This window comes from Halichondria panicea, chromosome 9 (genome assembly GCF_963675165.1).
Source record: "Halichondria panicea chromosome 9, odHalPani1.1, whole genome shotgun sequence".
Lineage (NCBI taxonomy): Eukaryota > Metazoa > Porifera > Demospongiae > Suberitida > Halichondriidae > Halichondria > Halichondria panicea.
The window spans coordinates 852524-868148 of NC_087385.1; the positions used below are offsets into that span (position 1 = coordinate 852524).

Sequence of the window (15625 nt, forward strand, 5' to 3'; positions counted from 1 at the left end):
CTGAGTTCTTACGCCCTTTATTGTATCAAGCCAAGTCTCTACTTAACCACACCCTACACTGTAAGGCTACAGATGTTATAGGAAAGGCATGATGTGTTCCTGTGGGTCCCCTGATGAGGCTGTGGTAATATAGACCAGGCAAGTGTTTTGCTACTAAATCTTGCCTTTATGTTCGACAAGAAGTCATTGCTGAAGATAAAGAAGCTAATGATTGCTCCTAAAAGCTTTTAATAAGCTTTAACTCGACACTCAGGAAGTTATTCACTCAAGATCTACTGATGTATTAAAGAGTCCACCACTCTTCCTAGCTAGCAGCTCTAGCTGTCTGGGAGGCTTTCTTGAACTGTCTCTTTGATAAACAGAGCTAGAAGAAGCAACACTGCTGCAGCATAATTATTCTACTTTGATTAGTGTCTCTGAAAGCTGCCATTGTGGTCACATTGTCATACGTATTATTCCCTTTTGTAACTTTGTCCGTTTTTTTACAATTTGTATGATGAAATTGTTGTCAATTATTTTGCGCATGCGCATACAAGGTATACCAGGCCGCCTTGTTCAAGCGGCCGGGAATCGAGGCTAGGTATTAACAACAAATTTCATAAGTCCCGCCCAAGCACATTAAAATACGGTAAATTTTTGTACGAATTTTCCCTGACTAGGTTCTTCAAAACGCTGTATCTCTGCATTCGCTTGACCAAATCCAGTGCAGTAAAGTTTTTCTGGTTTGCCTAGAGTGTTCAAAAGAGATAGTAATACATAGGAGTTAGAAATAGCAAAAATTAAAATCGGTCTGACATCGCTACTTTTAAGCCAACATGCTCGTGACATTGTCCACAAGAAGCTATTCCTCGAGCCACGGATATTTACTAAACATCAGTGTTATAAAAAGCTAGTCTCGAGGCCAGACTCCTCCCGGGGAGAGAAACAGAGTCACTTTTCTTGGTTTTCAGACAGTCAAAGGCAGAGGAGAGGAGGTACGACATAGGACCTTTTTGCTAATGAGTAATTGAGTTACTCCCGTATTGCATTCCTGCAGCATGACAGGATGTAACACCCACATTTACCTAGAGGAGGTGTGGCCTCGCGTCATAATTTATCATCAAGTTTCCCGGAGGAATTTTTATTTTTTTTTTATTTAAGAAATTTTTATGCAAACCAAGGTATGCATAAGGGTAGGTCAGGTAGCTCAGATGGCTAGTGTGAAGACTTCCCCTGGACAACACAAAAACAGTGAAATAAAACAGGAGCTACGGCTAATTATAATAATTATTACACAAAAAGCTGCTGAGGTTCGATTTAAATGATGAGTCAGAGGAGCTGTTGATAACTTCTGGTGGTAAAGAATTCCATTTTGGTATTACATCCAGGAAAAAGGAATGTTTGTGGGATGAGGTGCCCACATGTGGTATAAAGAGTATTTGGCTGTGCGGATTGTGAGTGTACAGAGAAAGAAGAGAATATACGGAAGCACAACACAAACACTTGCTCTCCTAGCTAGCTAAAAGACTACAAACGATCATAGTACTCCACAGTAGTTATAAATAATGCCTAGCTATATCCTGTGACATAAGAAAATGAATAGCATAGTCATAGTTGAAGAAATGAGCTATAAATGTACAGTGTAAGAGTTTGTTGCGCTTTCTATGGCTCCTGTGTTAATGTAACACTTATAGTAGATACTAAGATTGATAAACTAGTAGAAAATGCCTCTTGGAGAGACTCCAGAAGAGATAAACACAAAGAACAGTAAAATAGCGCTGACGGTGCATAAAATACCTGCTGAGTCAACATAAATATCATGTGGGCGTGACACCTGTCATGCTGCAGGAATGCGAGTTAACTCATTAAAATCCACAAACTTGATATCCACCTGTAGCTGAGATGATGCCCTTCCAGTTTGTAGTGCTATTTCCTACCATATGACTAACGCGTGCTTCTAAACTGGCCTCGTTTTTGTTTACTCTCTAACATGACGTAATTGGAAATGCATATAACATTAGGCATTACATGGACCTCCGGTGCCTTGGCCATTTGACTGTATAAAAGTGTGTGGGGCTGCTGACATTACAGGAAGTGTCTTCCATGAGGTGAGTTCAGAGATACTAGCTAGAGAAGTGTGTACATAAGAGAAGTGTGTATGATACATGTGATCTGTATATCAGTGTCTAGGTAGCCAATGTGTGTATGTATAATTATTGATCACTGTCCTTACTCCTGCAGACAATGTTGAAAGCTCGTCTTCGCTCCTTTCTTGGTCGAACACCACCAGTTGAACTATCACCTCGTTATCAGCATTTCTCTACTGCAGTTGACGGACACCATTACATATGGAGGGGGAGGGGTTCAGGATGGAGGTCTAATACCATTGCTGTGTGTGATCCAAGCACTGAGCTGTGGAGCCACTTGGCCACCACTGGACCTCTACCCCGTGGAGAGGAGGGTGGTGGCTCTGTTTGTGTAGGTCGTTGCCTGTACACCTTCGGTGGCTATGATGTGCCTTCTTACTTCAATGACATGAGCAAGCTTGATCTGGACACTCTCCAGTGGACCAAAGTTCAAACCTCTGGTAGTCACCCTATGAAAAAGGCTTACTGTGGACTTGTCTGTGTGAATGAGAGAACTCTGTGCTGCTTTGGAGGAGATGGTGTTGAGGACACCACACAACGATCAACATTCACCAAGAGGGGACAGAGTGGACACACAAACGAGTTCCATTTCTTTGACACACAAAATGGTAACTTTTGTCAATGTGCACATCATTCGCTGTATGTTTTCATTGCATACACTTATAGGGTATCTAGCTACTGGTGGGCGGAGTCCCACCCTCACTCACATAGGAAACCATGTTCACTTTCATATCAATCAATGTTATAAGGATGATGTAACATTGTACCATTCTCTAAATTGACCCACCCCCACTTCCAGGTGTCTGGTCGTCCCCTGAGCTCAGAGGAGAGAGACCTCCTCCCTGTTCCCACTTCACCTTCACCATGGTGGACCAGCATAGGGCAGTCCTCTTTGGAGGGTACCAACCTGGCCGTGGTAGAGTCAATGAAGTCTACATGTTTGACTTTAGGACCATGGTGAGTTGGAATTAGTACTGCCACATTGAAATGCACAATACTGTGTGTTCACTGTTTGTAGGAGGTCACTAAGGTGAAGCCAGTACAGGGAGAGCCATGGCCAGTGGGGAGGTCAGACCATGCTGCCTGTTGTCTCAACTATGGCCAGGACCACCCTCAACTACTGGTGTACGGAGGAGTGGATAATGGCAGGAAGACACTGGGGGACATGTGGATGCTGGATGTAGATACTGTCCAGTGGACAGAGGTGAGTCTTGTCTTATTATGAACTGTTAGTGTACGTGTAATAAATGGATGTAATAAAGAGATACGAGACGTTCATTTACAAGAGTAAATAACTTTGAAGTCTAGGAGGATGTTAAATACTTGTTCTATGTACACACACCTTTACTGTATTATATCACGTTGTCAAGGTTACAAGCATGTAATAAAAGTCATACAGTCCCTTCCGTACACAGTCGCGTAGCCTCGAGGCATAATTTGGTAAAGGGTCACTGTAATATAAAACACATAACCTTGAGATTCCTCGTGTTGTAATGTTATATCTATTTCATACAGTACATGGATTATCTGATGATCTGTTCAGAATACACAGTACTACTGTACACTCAACATTTATTTATCAGATCATTATTTTTTGTGCCTCCAGGTGACACCCGAGTCAATGACACCACGTTGGAAACACTCCATCACTGCCACCAGTCTGGGACCAGGACTCACTGAGGTCCTCGTGTTTGGAGGCTGTCGGGAGGTGCTGGGAGATGCCATTGCTGAGACCACCATACTGAGATTTGGTGAGCAGCAGTACATGTAGCCATGGCAACTATTGTCGGATAGACAAGTACACACAATACATGTGTCAATGACTCTGAATGCATATGCTGTTACATTTGTTCCTTAATCCCCCCTACAGAGTTGACTGGACCCTCAGCGTCTGTTGCTGGACCCTCGGCTGGGAAGTGGGCTCTCGTGGATGTGGCCCACAACGACACTAGAGGCTCCGCCCAGCGACTGAGTGAGAAGAAGACCAGACAAGCAACTGCTCGTGCCTCATCAGTCAGTGAGACCAGCGACAACTCCTCTCAAGACCGGGTGAGGGCTCTGGAACAACAGTTACGAGCAGCAGAGCAGATAGAGCACGACACTCAACGTCACCACCAACTACAGTTGCAAGAGAAAGATCGAGAATTGGCTTCAAAAAATCTCGATTTGTCTACGAAAGATCGACAATTGACCGAGGCCAACCGTCGTCATGGAGATGCGGAGGAAAGAGCACAGCTGGCAGAGCAAAGAGAGCAAGCTACACAATTACTTTTACAAGTGAAAGATCGAGAATTCGCTGAGGCCAACAGAAGAGAAGCTGACCTGTCTGCTCGAATCACAGCTCTAGAGAGGGAGTTAGAAGGCAAGACGAAAGAGTTGGCAGCACACAACACAGAGGTGTGGAGGATTCCGGCCAACAGAGTGATCATTGGCAGGAGGATTGGCAAAGGAGGGTGGGGGGAGGTGCTGGAGGGAACAGTGAGTGTGGCCGTCAAGCGACTACACGAAGAAATTGCTCTCCCAATCTACATCGAGAAAATGGAGAGAGAAATGAGGCTTTTGGCTGAAGTGCGACACCCAAACCTTGTGCAATTCATTGGTGCTATTTTTGATGAGCAACACCAAGCCCATCGATCCCCTCCTCTCATCATCAGTGAGCTTCTGGACATGAATCTCCGACAAGCGTATGAGAGGAATCAACTGGACCCAGGAAACCGCCTCTCGATCTTCATGGACATTGCCCTAGCTCTGAACTACCTGCACCAGCGCTACGATCCCATCATCCACCGTGATGTGAGTGCTCCCAACGTCCTCCTCCAGCGAATGCCCAACCACCAGTGGAAGGGGAAGGTCTCTGACCTGGGCTCAGCCAACTTCCTGCAGCATGCTCATACGATGGGAGAGGGGGCCATAATCTACTCCCCTCCTGAAGTCATCCCTCAACCGCTTGTACGACCTCCTCCACAAACTGTCAAGATTGACGTGTACAGCTACGGCATTGTGTTGGCTGAAGTGACTGCCAGTCGATTTCCGAGTCAAGACAATTTCCCTGAGATGTTTGAGAGAATCAAAAGAGAGCGTCCTGCAGTTTACGAGCTGATACTCCACTGTATTGAGAGAGAGCCCAGCCATCGACCCAGCATGGCACAGGTGATGGTGAAACTGAACAAAATAGCACCCTTTTAACTATGAACAATGTGAACACTTATAATTATCTAGTACCGTCTTTTTCTTAATAACTTTGTGAATTTATTTTTAGTTGGGATTTTGTAGTGTGTGTTTGCACTCTCCTATTATGATGATTACTATTGACTTTATCTCAGTCTCATGCTAATCAATATTACCGTTCACAATAATTATGACGAATGGTATGGGCAAACGTTATTCACATAATTAGAACAATAGCAGTAACCACAAAAGCAGTCCATAAATACAATCAAAGCGATGAATATAGAGTTCCTAAGAGTGTCAGTGTTGAGAGCAGCCCACCCTCTGTGCCCCGCCCACTCCTTCATCCTCCTCATCTTCATCGTATATGGCTCCACCCCCTTGTGCCCCGCCCACTCCCCTCGTCCCTTCACTCTATCATATCCACTTCCTCTGCCTCTGGGTCCAGTGCTGGTGGGTCAGGTCCTGTGGGCAGGAGACACTCCAACACCTGTGTGTGTGTGTGTGTGTGTGTGTGTGTGTGTGTGTGCGTGTGTGCGTGTGTGTGTGTGTGCGTGTGTGCGTGTGTGTGTGTGTGTGTGTGTGTGTGTGTGTGAGGTGTGTGTGTGTGTGGGTGGGGGTAGAGTACATTGCTATACAGTGGAGGCCTGTGTATTGGATCAGCTAGTACCCTTTAATTATAGAAGACAAGGTGGTACAGCATAAAAAAAAATTAAAGATATTGCATGTATACAGTGGAGGCCTGTGTATTGAGAGGCTGCCTACACTGCACACACATATCACATGATTATAGCCACTGCATACCTTTAGTTGACTCTCTTCCAGGAAACCAGAGTCAGGGAATTGGATGGTGAACTGAACATAGAAGTTGCCCTTGACATGAGGCCTCTTGAACACTGGCATCCCCTCACCCTCCATACCCTGGACACACACACACACACACACACACACACACACACACACACACACACACACACACACACACACACACACACACACACACACACACACACACAATATATATCCGCTACAGTGCCTTCAGCTTTGAGAGTAAATTTAACCACAGAGTGAGTAGTTGTACTTAAATGTATCTCAAGATTGGAACATTTCTAAGAAATTGTGCTGATACCATTGTGTAGGTGAATAAATAAGCTACAACCTTATTTGAAAATATTTCCCCAAAAAGTTGTTGTAGTGGGAAATCATTTTAGGTAAAAATGGGGGTGATCGTAAAATATATGTGTAACATGAAATATCTCCGGAACTAAAGTATTTCTGGACAACTTTTTTGTATCAAAAGATAGAAAATTTATTAACAATTAGTGTGCAAAAACAATTAGACCTTAGCCGACAAATTTGCTTGAGTTCCATCGCTAAGCAAAAAGGCACCTAAAATATCCCATAATTGAGTATTAATCAGTACGTGTACTTATGTAAGCTATACGTAACCATGCATATGTTAACTAAACTATTCAGGAATGTTGTGCCAAAGTTCCATACCTTAGCCGAAAACAATTGATCTTTTCCATCGCTAAGCGATTGTCCACTATAGAAAAATGTTGGTGTTTTATAAACCACCACATACCCACCACCTTTCGTTGCCATGGAAATATTTTTGGATATGTTTTAGATAATTTGTTCACCAACACAATGGTATCATCATATTTTCTTAGAAATGTTCCAATCTCAAAATATTTACATTTATGTACTAACACGTACCAAATTCCGTTTATTTACTCTATAGACTAAAGGCACTGTAAATATACGGTAATAATAGCTTGTATGTACACTCCTCTCAAAGGCAGCCCTATACACAATCCTCCTCCTACCAGCCACCTACTCACCTGGTGACAGCACTGCTCCTGGTGACCTGGACACACGCACGTTCCTCCCGTCCAGGGGTCCAGAGTGCAAGTAAAGCCACACAATGCCTCCCTTAAACTGATGCTCTTCTCCACAAACAGGTCAGTCGATTCTCCTGTATAGTCGGTGTGATCCAGCTGCTGTAAGATGACTCTCCATCTGGCATCTCATCAGCCATGCCTCGGAAAGGAATCTTTTGCTCTCGTGTCTCATTCCCATACTCACTGGAACCTGACCAGACATAAACATTAACAATAATTATGCCTCGGTGCGCATGCGCAAGCGAGGTATACGGTAGTGCATGTGTTCTGTGTGTCTGTGTGTGTGTCTATGTGTACGTGTGTAGACCGCTACAGCTGCTCAAGGATGAATCAAGTGCAAGTAAGAGTTTCTATAGGCTTCTAGTCATGTTTACTTGGATTTTAATTCGTGGATTTGCAAAATAATGCTTCGTTCTCGAGTTATGCCTAGTTTTGCTTACTTGGAATGCCATTGCAGCCTTTTCAGAAGAGCGCGTAGCCAAACTTGTTTACCGAGTGTTACTACTCTACTTAGTAGTTAGCTCTGCACTAGAACGCTAGCTATTGGTAGCTGCAAGAGTGAGGAAGAGAGCTGCAAGGCTCTGTTGATGGCAGCCATTAATTTTAGACTTGAACTTTTGGCATTGATCGTTTTTAACAACAATCATGGTCGATTATTACCCACTCTTTGAGTTTGCATGCAGCAAAAGCAAAAATGCTCATCAGTACAAAAGCTATTAGTAGCTTCATGTTATGTAGCTTTGGCATCTCCACCGAGGCATCAGCACCTGCGGTGCTTTCATTATGGTAGCAACAGTGTTTAGTGTGTCTTTGTGGTGCGCATCTTTGAGTGGCCATAACTTAATTGTGTTATACCACATCATTTGAAAGATCTAGCTCTTTCTAAGCTTTCAGAAAATCCAACAATTTTTGACATTGGATCAACGGTAGGAAAGTTATGGCTGTCAACTACAACCCCTCTCACGTTTAATTGAATATGATGGCAAAACAATTTAGTAATGCTGAGATTAGGTGATGATAACATTACAGGGTACACAGGTCTTACAATGTGTGAATAGAGCTGCCATTATACAGTGCTTGCAGTCTAGAGAGTAGATTACCACACATTTGTGAGTAGTTGTACTTACCTTGTCACTATGGTCGTCACCAGCAGTGTTCTGAAGAGACAAGACATAAAGTGTTTAGTTCACACGAGTTCAGAGGTTAAATAATAATGTAACACGTAGGAAACATATTATACGCACACGCATGATTAGCCTCGCGCAGAGTTGTAATTTAGGAGAAAGAAGGAGAGTAGACTGGACTTGCATGCGATAGGTATGATTCGTTATTCCTTGGTGTGCATGTGTGCATGTGTGTATGCACGTGACTGTCTCTCTGTACTGTGTAGACTGCTACAGCTGCTCAAGGATCAATCAAGTGTAAGTATAAGAGTTTCTATAGGCTTCTGGATTTTAATTTGGACAATGATACTTCGTTCTCGAGTTACATATGCCTACTTGGAATGCCATTGCAGCCTTTACAGAAGAGTAGACTACGTACCACAACTTGTCCACCGAGTGTTGCTACTCTATATACTTAGTAGCCCTCTACACTATAACGCTAGCTATTGGTAGCTGCAAGGCTCTGCTGATGCAGCCATCAATTTTAAACTTGGACTTTTGGCATCAATCGTTTTAACAACAATCATGGTCGATCATAACCCACTCTTTGAGTTTCCCTGTGATATGGATTCTGCATGCAGCAAAATTAATATTCATCATTGTATAATGTGTGTATAAAACAGCTTTATGTTATGTAGCTTAACTTGACACCCACCGAGGTGCTTTCATTATGAAATAGCAATTAATTACTTATACATTTTTGGCTAGAATCAGTCTCTCAAGAACTCTGCTTTCAAGAGTAAGTTAGTAGTGTCGTTGTTGGCTTTGTTCAAGTGAGATTCTTATATAGCTATAGCTACAGCCTAGCCTAAGCTAGCTAGCTCTTCGATTTCCACAGAAGCTCTTCCAGCTAGCTATATATAGTATATATAGTACGTAGCTTTTATTCTCCGCATAATTATGCCAATAGTAGATCAGTTTGAAGGTAGTAAAGATTAACCGAATGTAGCCACACCCAATTATGCATTCCTGAAGCGTGACATTCCTGAGCGTGACATACATACATACATACAAAGGTTTTCTGAGATAAGGCGCTCGGTAATTATAGGCTAACATCACGTGACTAGTACCATCTTTGGTTTAATCATGGTATTGGTCGAAAATGGATCAAATTATAGTTGAACGTACCAACTGAAAGAGCATCATTTAAGCTTTCAGGATACCGCTAGTTGGGCGAAGTCAAACCAACGCTTGATTTGTACCAACTGAAAGAGCATCAGGATACCACAAAGTCACGGAAATTGGGTCACCAAAAATAAAAATAATTATGGACGTTTAAAAAGTTCAGATTTGGCATTTAGGACCAAATTAACGACCATGAATTATAGCCCATATTAATTATTCCAGTGGAAAGTGTCTCTAAGTGATTGTGGCTGGCATAGACTCACTAACAGCAGTGCTCTAATTATTCTCATACCTCTTGTTTGTGGTTGATTTCCACGAGACGTTTTCCTTTGCATTTCTTGCACTTGTCCTTGTCTTCTATGTAATCACCAGACCCCCCACAGTCTGTGCACACGCTCTGTATCTGCTGCATCATGCCAGGGCCGAGTGGGCGGTGGGTCACCTTGATAACAGACCCCCCACAGTCTGTGCACACGCTCTGTATCTGCTGCATCATGCCGGGGCCGAGTGGGCGGTGGGTCACCTTGATACCAGACCCCCCACAGTCTGTGCACATGTCATGCATGGCTGGATTCTAACGTAATTGCATCGTCGATTGTCGTCAACTGTTGAATGTTGTTTAGTTCTCAGGAGCTCAAAGAGGATAGTGTCATCTCCATGGATACTGGAGAGTGGTGGTGACGGAGGATGCTCCCACTCAACAAACACATCTCCTCTACACAATGATAAATACACACACTGTCATGAGCAATCTTTACACATTGTACGACATGCTCTGCAACTAGACTAGACCTAGACCTATAATATTGCCCATTGACAGGCCTATGGGTATAAGCTGTATGTGCAATATTCCTAGTATTCCTAGTTACACTCACCTACTCCTGCAGCGCTAGACAACCTTCAGATCTCTACACCTCCTCCAGCCATTTGGGAGTGGGCTCCCAACCTTTGCAATAGTGGGGGGCGTGGCTGGTATGCAAGACAACAGAACTCCAACAACAATATATAACAGCTCTCTGATAATTATCTCTGAGGGAGTGTTCTACTGTCCATGACTTGTAAGTTGAAATACTGTGTCTCAGAGTTCATGTCAGTCATGTGATGGTTGTTGATCTGGTTAGGTCCTATAGCTAGCTAGCATGCATAATCTCAGTCCAGGCTGACCCGCAATGATTGTGTGTCAGTGTGTGTGTGTGATGCCATAAACACTGTCTCATGATCACTCTTGTGCAGGTAATGGATGCTCCAGTTGAACCATCACCTCGTTTTAGTCAATTCTCTGCAGTTGACGGACACCATTACATGTGGAGGGGGGCTGGTCCAGGACAAGGGTCTAATATCATTGCTGTGTATGATCCAAGCACTGAGCTGTGGAGCCTCTTGCCCACCACTGGACCTCTACCCCCTGGAGAGTATGGTGGTTGCTCTGTTTGTGTAGGTCGTTGCCTGTACACCTTTGGTGGTACTGACGGGTCTTCTTATGTCAATGACATGAGCAAGCTTGATCTGGACACTCTCCAGTGGACCAAAGTTCAAACCTCTGGTAGTCAGCCTATGAAAAAGCGAGGTTGTGGACTTGTCCGTGTGAATGAGAGAACTCTGTGCTGCTTTGGAGGAAAAGGTATTGACGGCACCACACAACCAGGATCAACATTCACCAAGAGTGGACGAAATAGACGAAATGGACAGACAAACGAGTTTCATTTCTTTGACATACAAACCGGTAACTTACATTGTCAACATTCGCTGTATGCATACACTTATAGGGTATCTATCTACTGGTGGGCAGAGTCTCACCCTCACTCACATAGGAAACCATGTTCACTTTCAATTTTATAAGGATGATGTAACATTTCATGTACCATTCTCTAAATTGTCCCACCCCTACTTCCAGGTGTCTGGTCGTCCCCTGAGCTCAAAGGAGAGAGACCTCCTCCCTGTGAGGACTTCACCTTCACCATGGTGGACCAGCACAGGGCAGTCCTCTTTGGAGGGTACGAACGTGGCCGTGGTGAGGCTAATGATGTCTACCTCTTTGACTTCAGGACCATGGTGAGTTGGAATTAGTACTGCCATATTGAAATGCACAATACTGTGCATGTGTTCACTTTGTGTAGGAGGTCACTAAGGTGAAGCCAGTACAGGGAGAGCCATGGCCAGTGGGGAGATCACAACTTGCTGCCTGTTGTCTCAACTATGGCCAGGACCACCCTCAACTACTGGTGTACGGAGGAGTGGATAAAGGCTACAATACACTGAGGGATATGTGGATACTGGATGTAGATAATGGCAAGTGGACAGAGGTGAGTAAGTAATTGAAGTCTTAATTAGGACACTCTTAAATACTTGTGGCTGTACACACTCTTCTTTACTGTATTATTTGTGTTGATTTTGTTCAGATATACAATATATACTGCTACACTCAGTATTTATTTATCAGAGCATTATTTTTTGTGCCTCCAGGAGGCACCTCCTGAGTCAATGACACCACGTTACTACCACTCCATCACTACCAGTCTGGGACCAGGACTCACTGAGGTCCTCGTGTTTGGAGGCAAGCGGGAGTGGAGGGGAGATGTCATTGCTGAGACCACTGTACTGAGATTTGGTGAGCAGCTACTAGTACATGTACATGCAGCCGTCGGACACCGCTATAGACCTTTCTGCTAATTATGACTGTTTAATTAATCCTCCATGCTACCACGCTCAGCTGCTATATCCGCTCAACTATAATCTCTGTGACTACCAATAGCTTCTTGATCTTCAAGCTTTGGAATCTCCGTTCCTCGGTATACTTTTCAACTATTACAGTCAGTACACGACAGACTATTGCTTGGAAACAAACGGACAGGAAACAAACGGACAGGAAACAAACGGCTTGGAAAGTACCGAGAGGTTCCAGACCGAGAAGGCTAGTTTACCGTGGTAGTCACCAGAGTCTAGTGTTGGGTGGATATAGCAGAGCGTGGGTAGCACGGATTGTATTGATTACCCTGGTGCGTGCGCAGCAGGGTGGGTATAGAGTGATTGGTTTGTATATGTGTCGGTTTGTGTGTGTGTGTGGACACAAAAATGAGCTGTTTGACACTTTCATTGACTGATTAAACTGCTAATGAGTCATGTCTTGATACATATGCTAAATGGGAGCTACAGTTAGAGCTGCTACACTGTTGATAGTGCAATCAGACACTCTAAAGGATCAAGACTATCATTGTATTGCTTTCTTGTATATCTAGAATGCCATAGTTGATGGGCAGTCAAGAGAGAGAATGGGGAGCACAAAAGTTGACTCTATCACAGGCAGAAAGTGTCAAGACTCTTCAGAGATACTGAACATAAACATGATATGGAAACAGAAAGCAGTGCATTAGCAAACATTTTCATGTTTGTGCAGCTCTATAAATCTACAATTCAGTCAATTGGTTCATGTGTCTTGTTGTCTATGCTCCTTTTCTTGACACGATAGCTTTATATCACCCTGTTCTAGTTCTTAAAAGTAATTGGAGACTTTCCTTGCATCACACTCACCCATAGTAGAGCTGCAAACTTTTGCAAATAACATGCATTGCTCTGGCTTGCCACCTCATGCTTTTTGCCACTCAAAATGGTGGATGTATGTAACCACGCCCTTAATTAATGAGTTTTGGCCGAAAGTGGAAGGATCTGCATATTTTTATTTACCGTATAGCTGGTTATTTTCGAGGCACTAATTTTTCGCAGATTTCCCAAACAAAACATTTTCTTATTTTTGATGATGGCAGTTCAAATGACCACGCTCCTATAGTAATACCAATTTTCGAGGCACTAAATGTTCGTGTTCTGGGTCAATCCTCGAAAACCTCGAAAATAACCAGCTAATACAGCACAGTGGAACCTCGATTATCCAGTTATATAGAGGCAGGCCGGATACACGAATAGATAAACTATGCCATGATCCACCCACTTCATTGATAAACAGCATGGTAGTCTACGCATGCAAGAAGATAAGCAGGCTTGTTTCCATAGTAACAGCGCATGCGCATATAAGGGACATGCCCATTTTCTGAAATTGCCATGTCAGATAATCGAGGTTCTACTGTAATAAGAAGGTAATTATGGTAAAAAGTTATTAATCTGTTTTGCCACTCTGCAATGAAGCTCAACGTACGAGGTGAATGCTCTATGAGTATCTTGTTACTGAGTAGAAAGGTTAAGATAGACAACTGTTACGTGTGAGACTAAGAACATGTGTTGTGCTGTTTTTAATTATGTGTTGTGGAAAACACATATTTTATATACTTCCTTATGTGTTGTGTTAACTGTCAGAAGCGCTATACACATAATGATTTGTCTTAATCTACAGAGTTGACTAGACCCTCAGCGTCTGTTGTTGGACCCTCGGCTGGGAAGTGGGCTCTCGTGGATGTGGCCCACAACGACACTAGAGACTCCGCCCAGCGACTGAGTGAGAAGAAGATCAGACAAGCCTCATCAGTCAGTGAGACCAGCGACCACTCCTCTCAAGACCGGGTGAGGGCTCTGGAACAACAGTTACGAGCAGCAGAGCAGAAACTGCACGACACTCGACGTCACCACCAACTACAGTTGCAAGAGAAAGATCGTGAATTGGCTATTAAAGATCGAGAATTGACCGAGGCCAACCGTCGCCATGGAAATGTGGAGGAAAGAGCACAACTAACAGAACAAAGAGAGCAAGCTACACAATTAGTGAAAGATCGTGAATTGGCTGAGGCTAACAGAAGAGAAGCTGACCTGTCTGCTCAAAACACAGCTCTCAGGAGGGAGTTAGAAGGCAAGACGAAAGAGTTAGCAGCACACAACACAGAGGTGTGGAGGATTCCGGCCAACAAAGTAATCACGATGGGAACGATTGGCACTGGGGGATGGGGGGAGGTGCTGGAGGGAACAGTGAGCGTGGCCGTCAAGCGACTCTTTGCTGCCATTGTCAACCCACGCAATCTGGAGAGACTCCAGAGAGAAATGATGCTCTTGGCTGAAGTACGACACCCCAACCTGGTGCAGTTCATTGGGGCAGTGTTTGACCAGTCCCCTCCTCTCATCATCACCGAGCTTTTGGACATGAATCTCCGACAAGCATACGAGCGAAAGCAATTGGACCCAGGAAACCGTCTCTCGATCTTCATGGACATTGCCCTAGCTCTGAACTACCTGCACCAGCGCTACGATCCCATCATCCACCGTGATGTGAGTGCTCCCAACGTCCTCCTCCAGCGAATGCCCAACCACCAGTGGAAGGGGAAGGTCTCTGACCTCGGCTCAGCCAACTTCCTGCAGCATGCTCATACGATGGGAGAGGGGGCCATAATCTACTCCCCTCCTGAAGTCATGCCTCAACCGCTTGCACGACCTCCTCCACAAACTGTCAAGATTGACGTGTACAGCTACGGCATTGTGTTAGCTGAAGTGACTGCCAGTCGATTTCCGAGTCAAGACAATTTCCCTGAGATGTTTGAGAGAATCAAGAGAGAGCGTCCTGCTGTGTACGAGCTGATACTCGGCTGTATTGAGAGAGAGCCCAGCCATCGACCCAGCATGGCACAGGTGATGGTGAAACTGAACAAAATAGCACCCTTTTAATGTGAACACTTATCTAGTACTTTTTTTTTTATATATGATTTGCTGCAACATTGTGGATATGTGCATTTAGATTATATAGATCTACTTAGTGAGTTTTAAAATTAAGTTTGGCTTTGACTTTTGTGTAGGTGTGTGGTTTGCACTCTCCTATTATGATGATGATGAATTATAGTGTCATGCTAATGGTAAAAAAAAAAAAGAAGTATACAAGGAAGGAGAGAGCTCAGACAAGGACTGAAATAGAAATACTCTCACCACCTAGGCTTCCTTGCTAGTGGCCAACCCAGAGAGTGGGTCCAGTGAGGAGAAGAATTATGTATTTACACCAGAGCAGTATACTGTCACCATGCAGGTGAGTACAATGTAGGTGATTGGTAGCTTGTAGGGGGACCTTTGAGAAGAGTGTATACGTACGATACAAGATGTAGTTAATAGTGTGTCCCAGCCTTACAAGCTGAGGGGACGTATGTTATATATATAGGGATAGGTACTTCAGGGCTTTTGATCTGGCAGCTTAATGTGTGTTTAGTTACTAGTAGCC

The 15625-nt window shown here is 43.9% G+C and overlaps 4 protein-coding genes across 5 annotated transcripts; 3 read left to right on the top strand and 1 right to left on the bottom strand.

The window, feature by feature from the left end:
* The first annotated feature begins 1936 nt into the window (after nt 1–1936).
* LOC135340831 (uncharacterized) lies at nt 1937–5443 on the top strand. Its single transcript, XM_064537237.1, has 6 exons — nt 1937–2087; nt 2221–2734; nt 2926–3083; nt 3145–3330; nt 3733–3877; nt 3997–5443. Exons 2-6 carry the CDS (start codon nt 2224–2226, stop codon nt 5310–5312), a joined length of 2316 nt encoding a protein of 771 aa, XP_064393307.1. The 5' UTR covers nt 1937–2087; nt 2221–2223; the 3' UTR covers nt 5313–5443.
* A 34-nt stretch (nt 5444–5477) lies between these two features.
* LOC135340862 (dnaJ homolog subfamily A member 2-like) lies at nt 5478–10428 on the bottom strand. Of its 2 annotated transcripts, none has more exons than XM_064537281.1 (5): nt 10362–10428; nt 9779–10201; nt 8326–8355; nt 6099–7388; nt 5478–5784 (listed from the first exon to the last, which is right to left on the bottom strand). In XM_064537281.1, exons 2-4 carry the CDS (start codon nt 10049–10051, stop codon nt 7260–7262), a joined length of 432 nt encoding a protein of 143 aa, XP_064393351.1. In that variant the 5' UTR covers nt 10052–10201; nt 10362–10428; the 3' UTR covers nt 5478–5784; nt 6099–7259. The 2 variants fall into 2 exon arrangements, with proteins under 2 accessions (XP_064393351.1, XP_064393352.1); XM_064537282.1 differs by lacking the exon at nt 10362–10428 and having other exon boundaries at nt 5482–5784; nt 6099–6215; nt 7139–7388; nt 9779–10350.
* A 294-nt stretch (nt 10429–10722) lies between these two features.
* LOC135341226 (kelch domain-containing protein 2-like) lies at nt 10723–12219 on the top strand. Its single transcript, XM_064537740.1, has 5 exons — nt 10723–11209; nt 11381–11538; nt 11604–11789; nt 11950–12094; nt 12197–12219. The coding sequence occupies exons 1-5, from the start codon at nt 10723–10725 to the stop codon at nt 12217–12219; spliced, it is 999 nt and encodes a 332-aa protein (XP_064393810.1).
* Nucleotides 12220–12826: 607 nt separating this feature from the next.
* On the top strand, nt 12827–15255 carry LOC135340847 (probable serine/threonine-protein kinase drkD). Its single transcript, XM_064537256.1, has 2 exons — nt 12827–13636; nt 13829–15255. Exons 1-2 carry the CDS (start codon nt 13618–13620, stop codon nt 15082–15084), a joined length of 1275 nt encoding a protein of 424 aa, XP_064393326.1. The 5' UTR covers nt 12827–13617; the 3' UTR covers nt 15085–15255.
* Nucleotides 15256–15625: the final 370 nt, after the last annotated feature.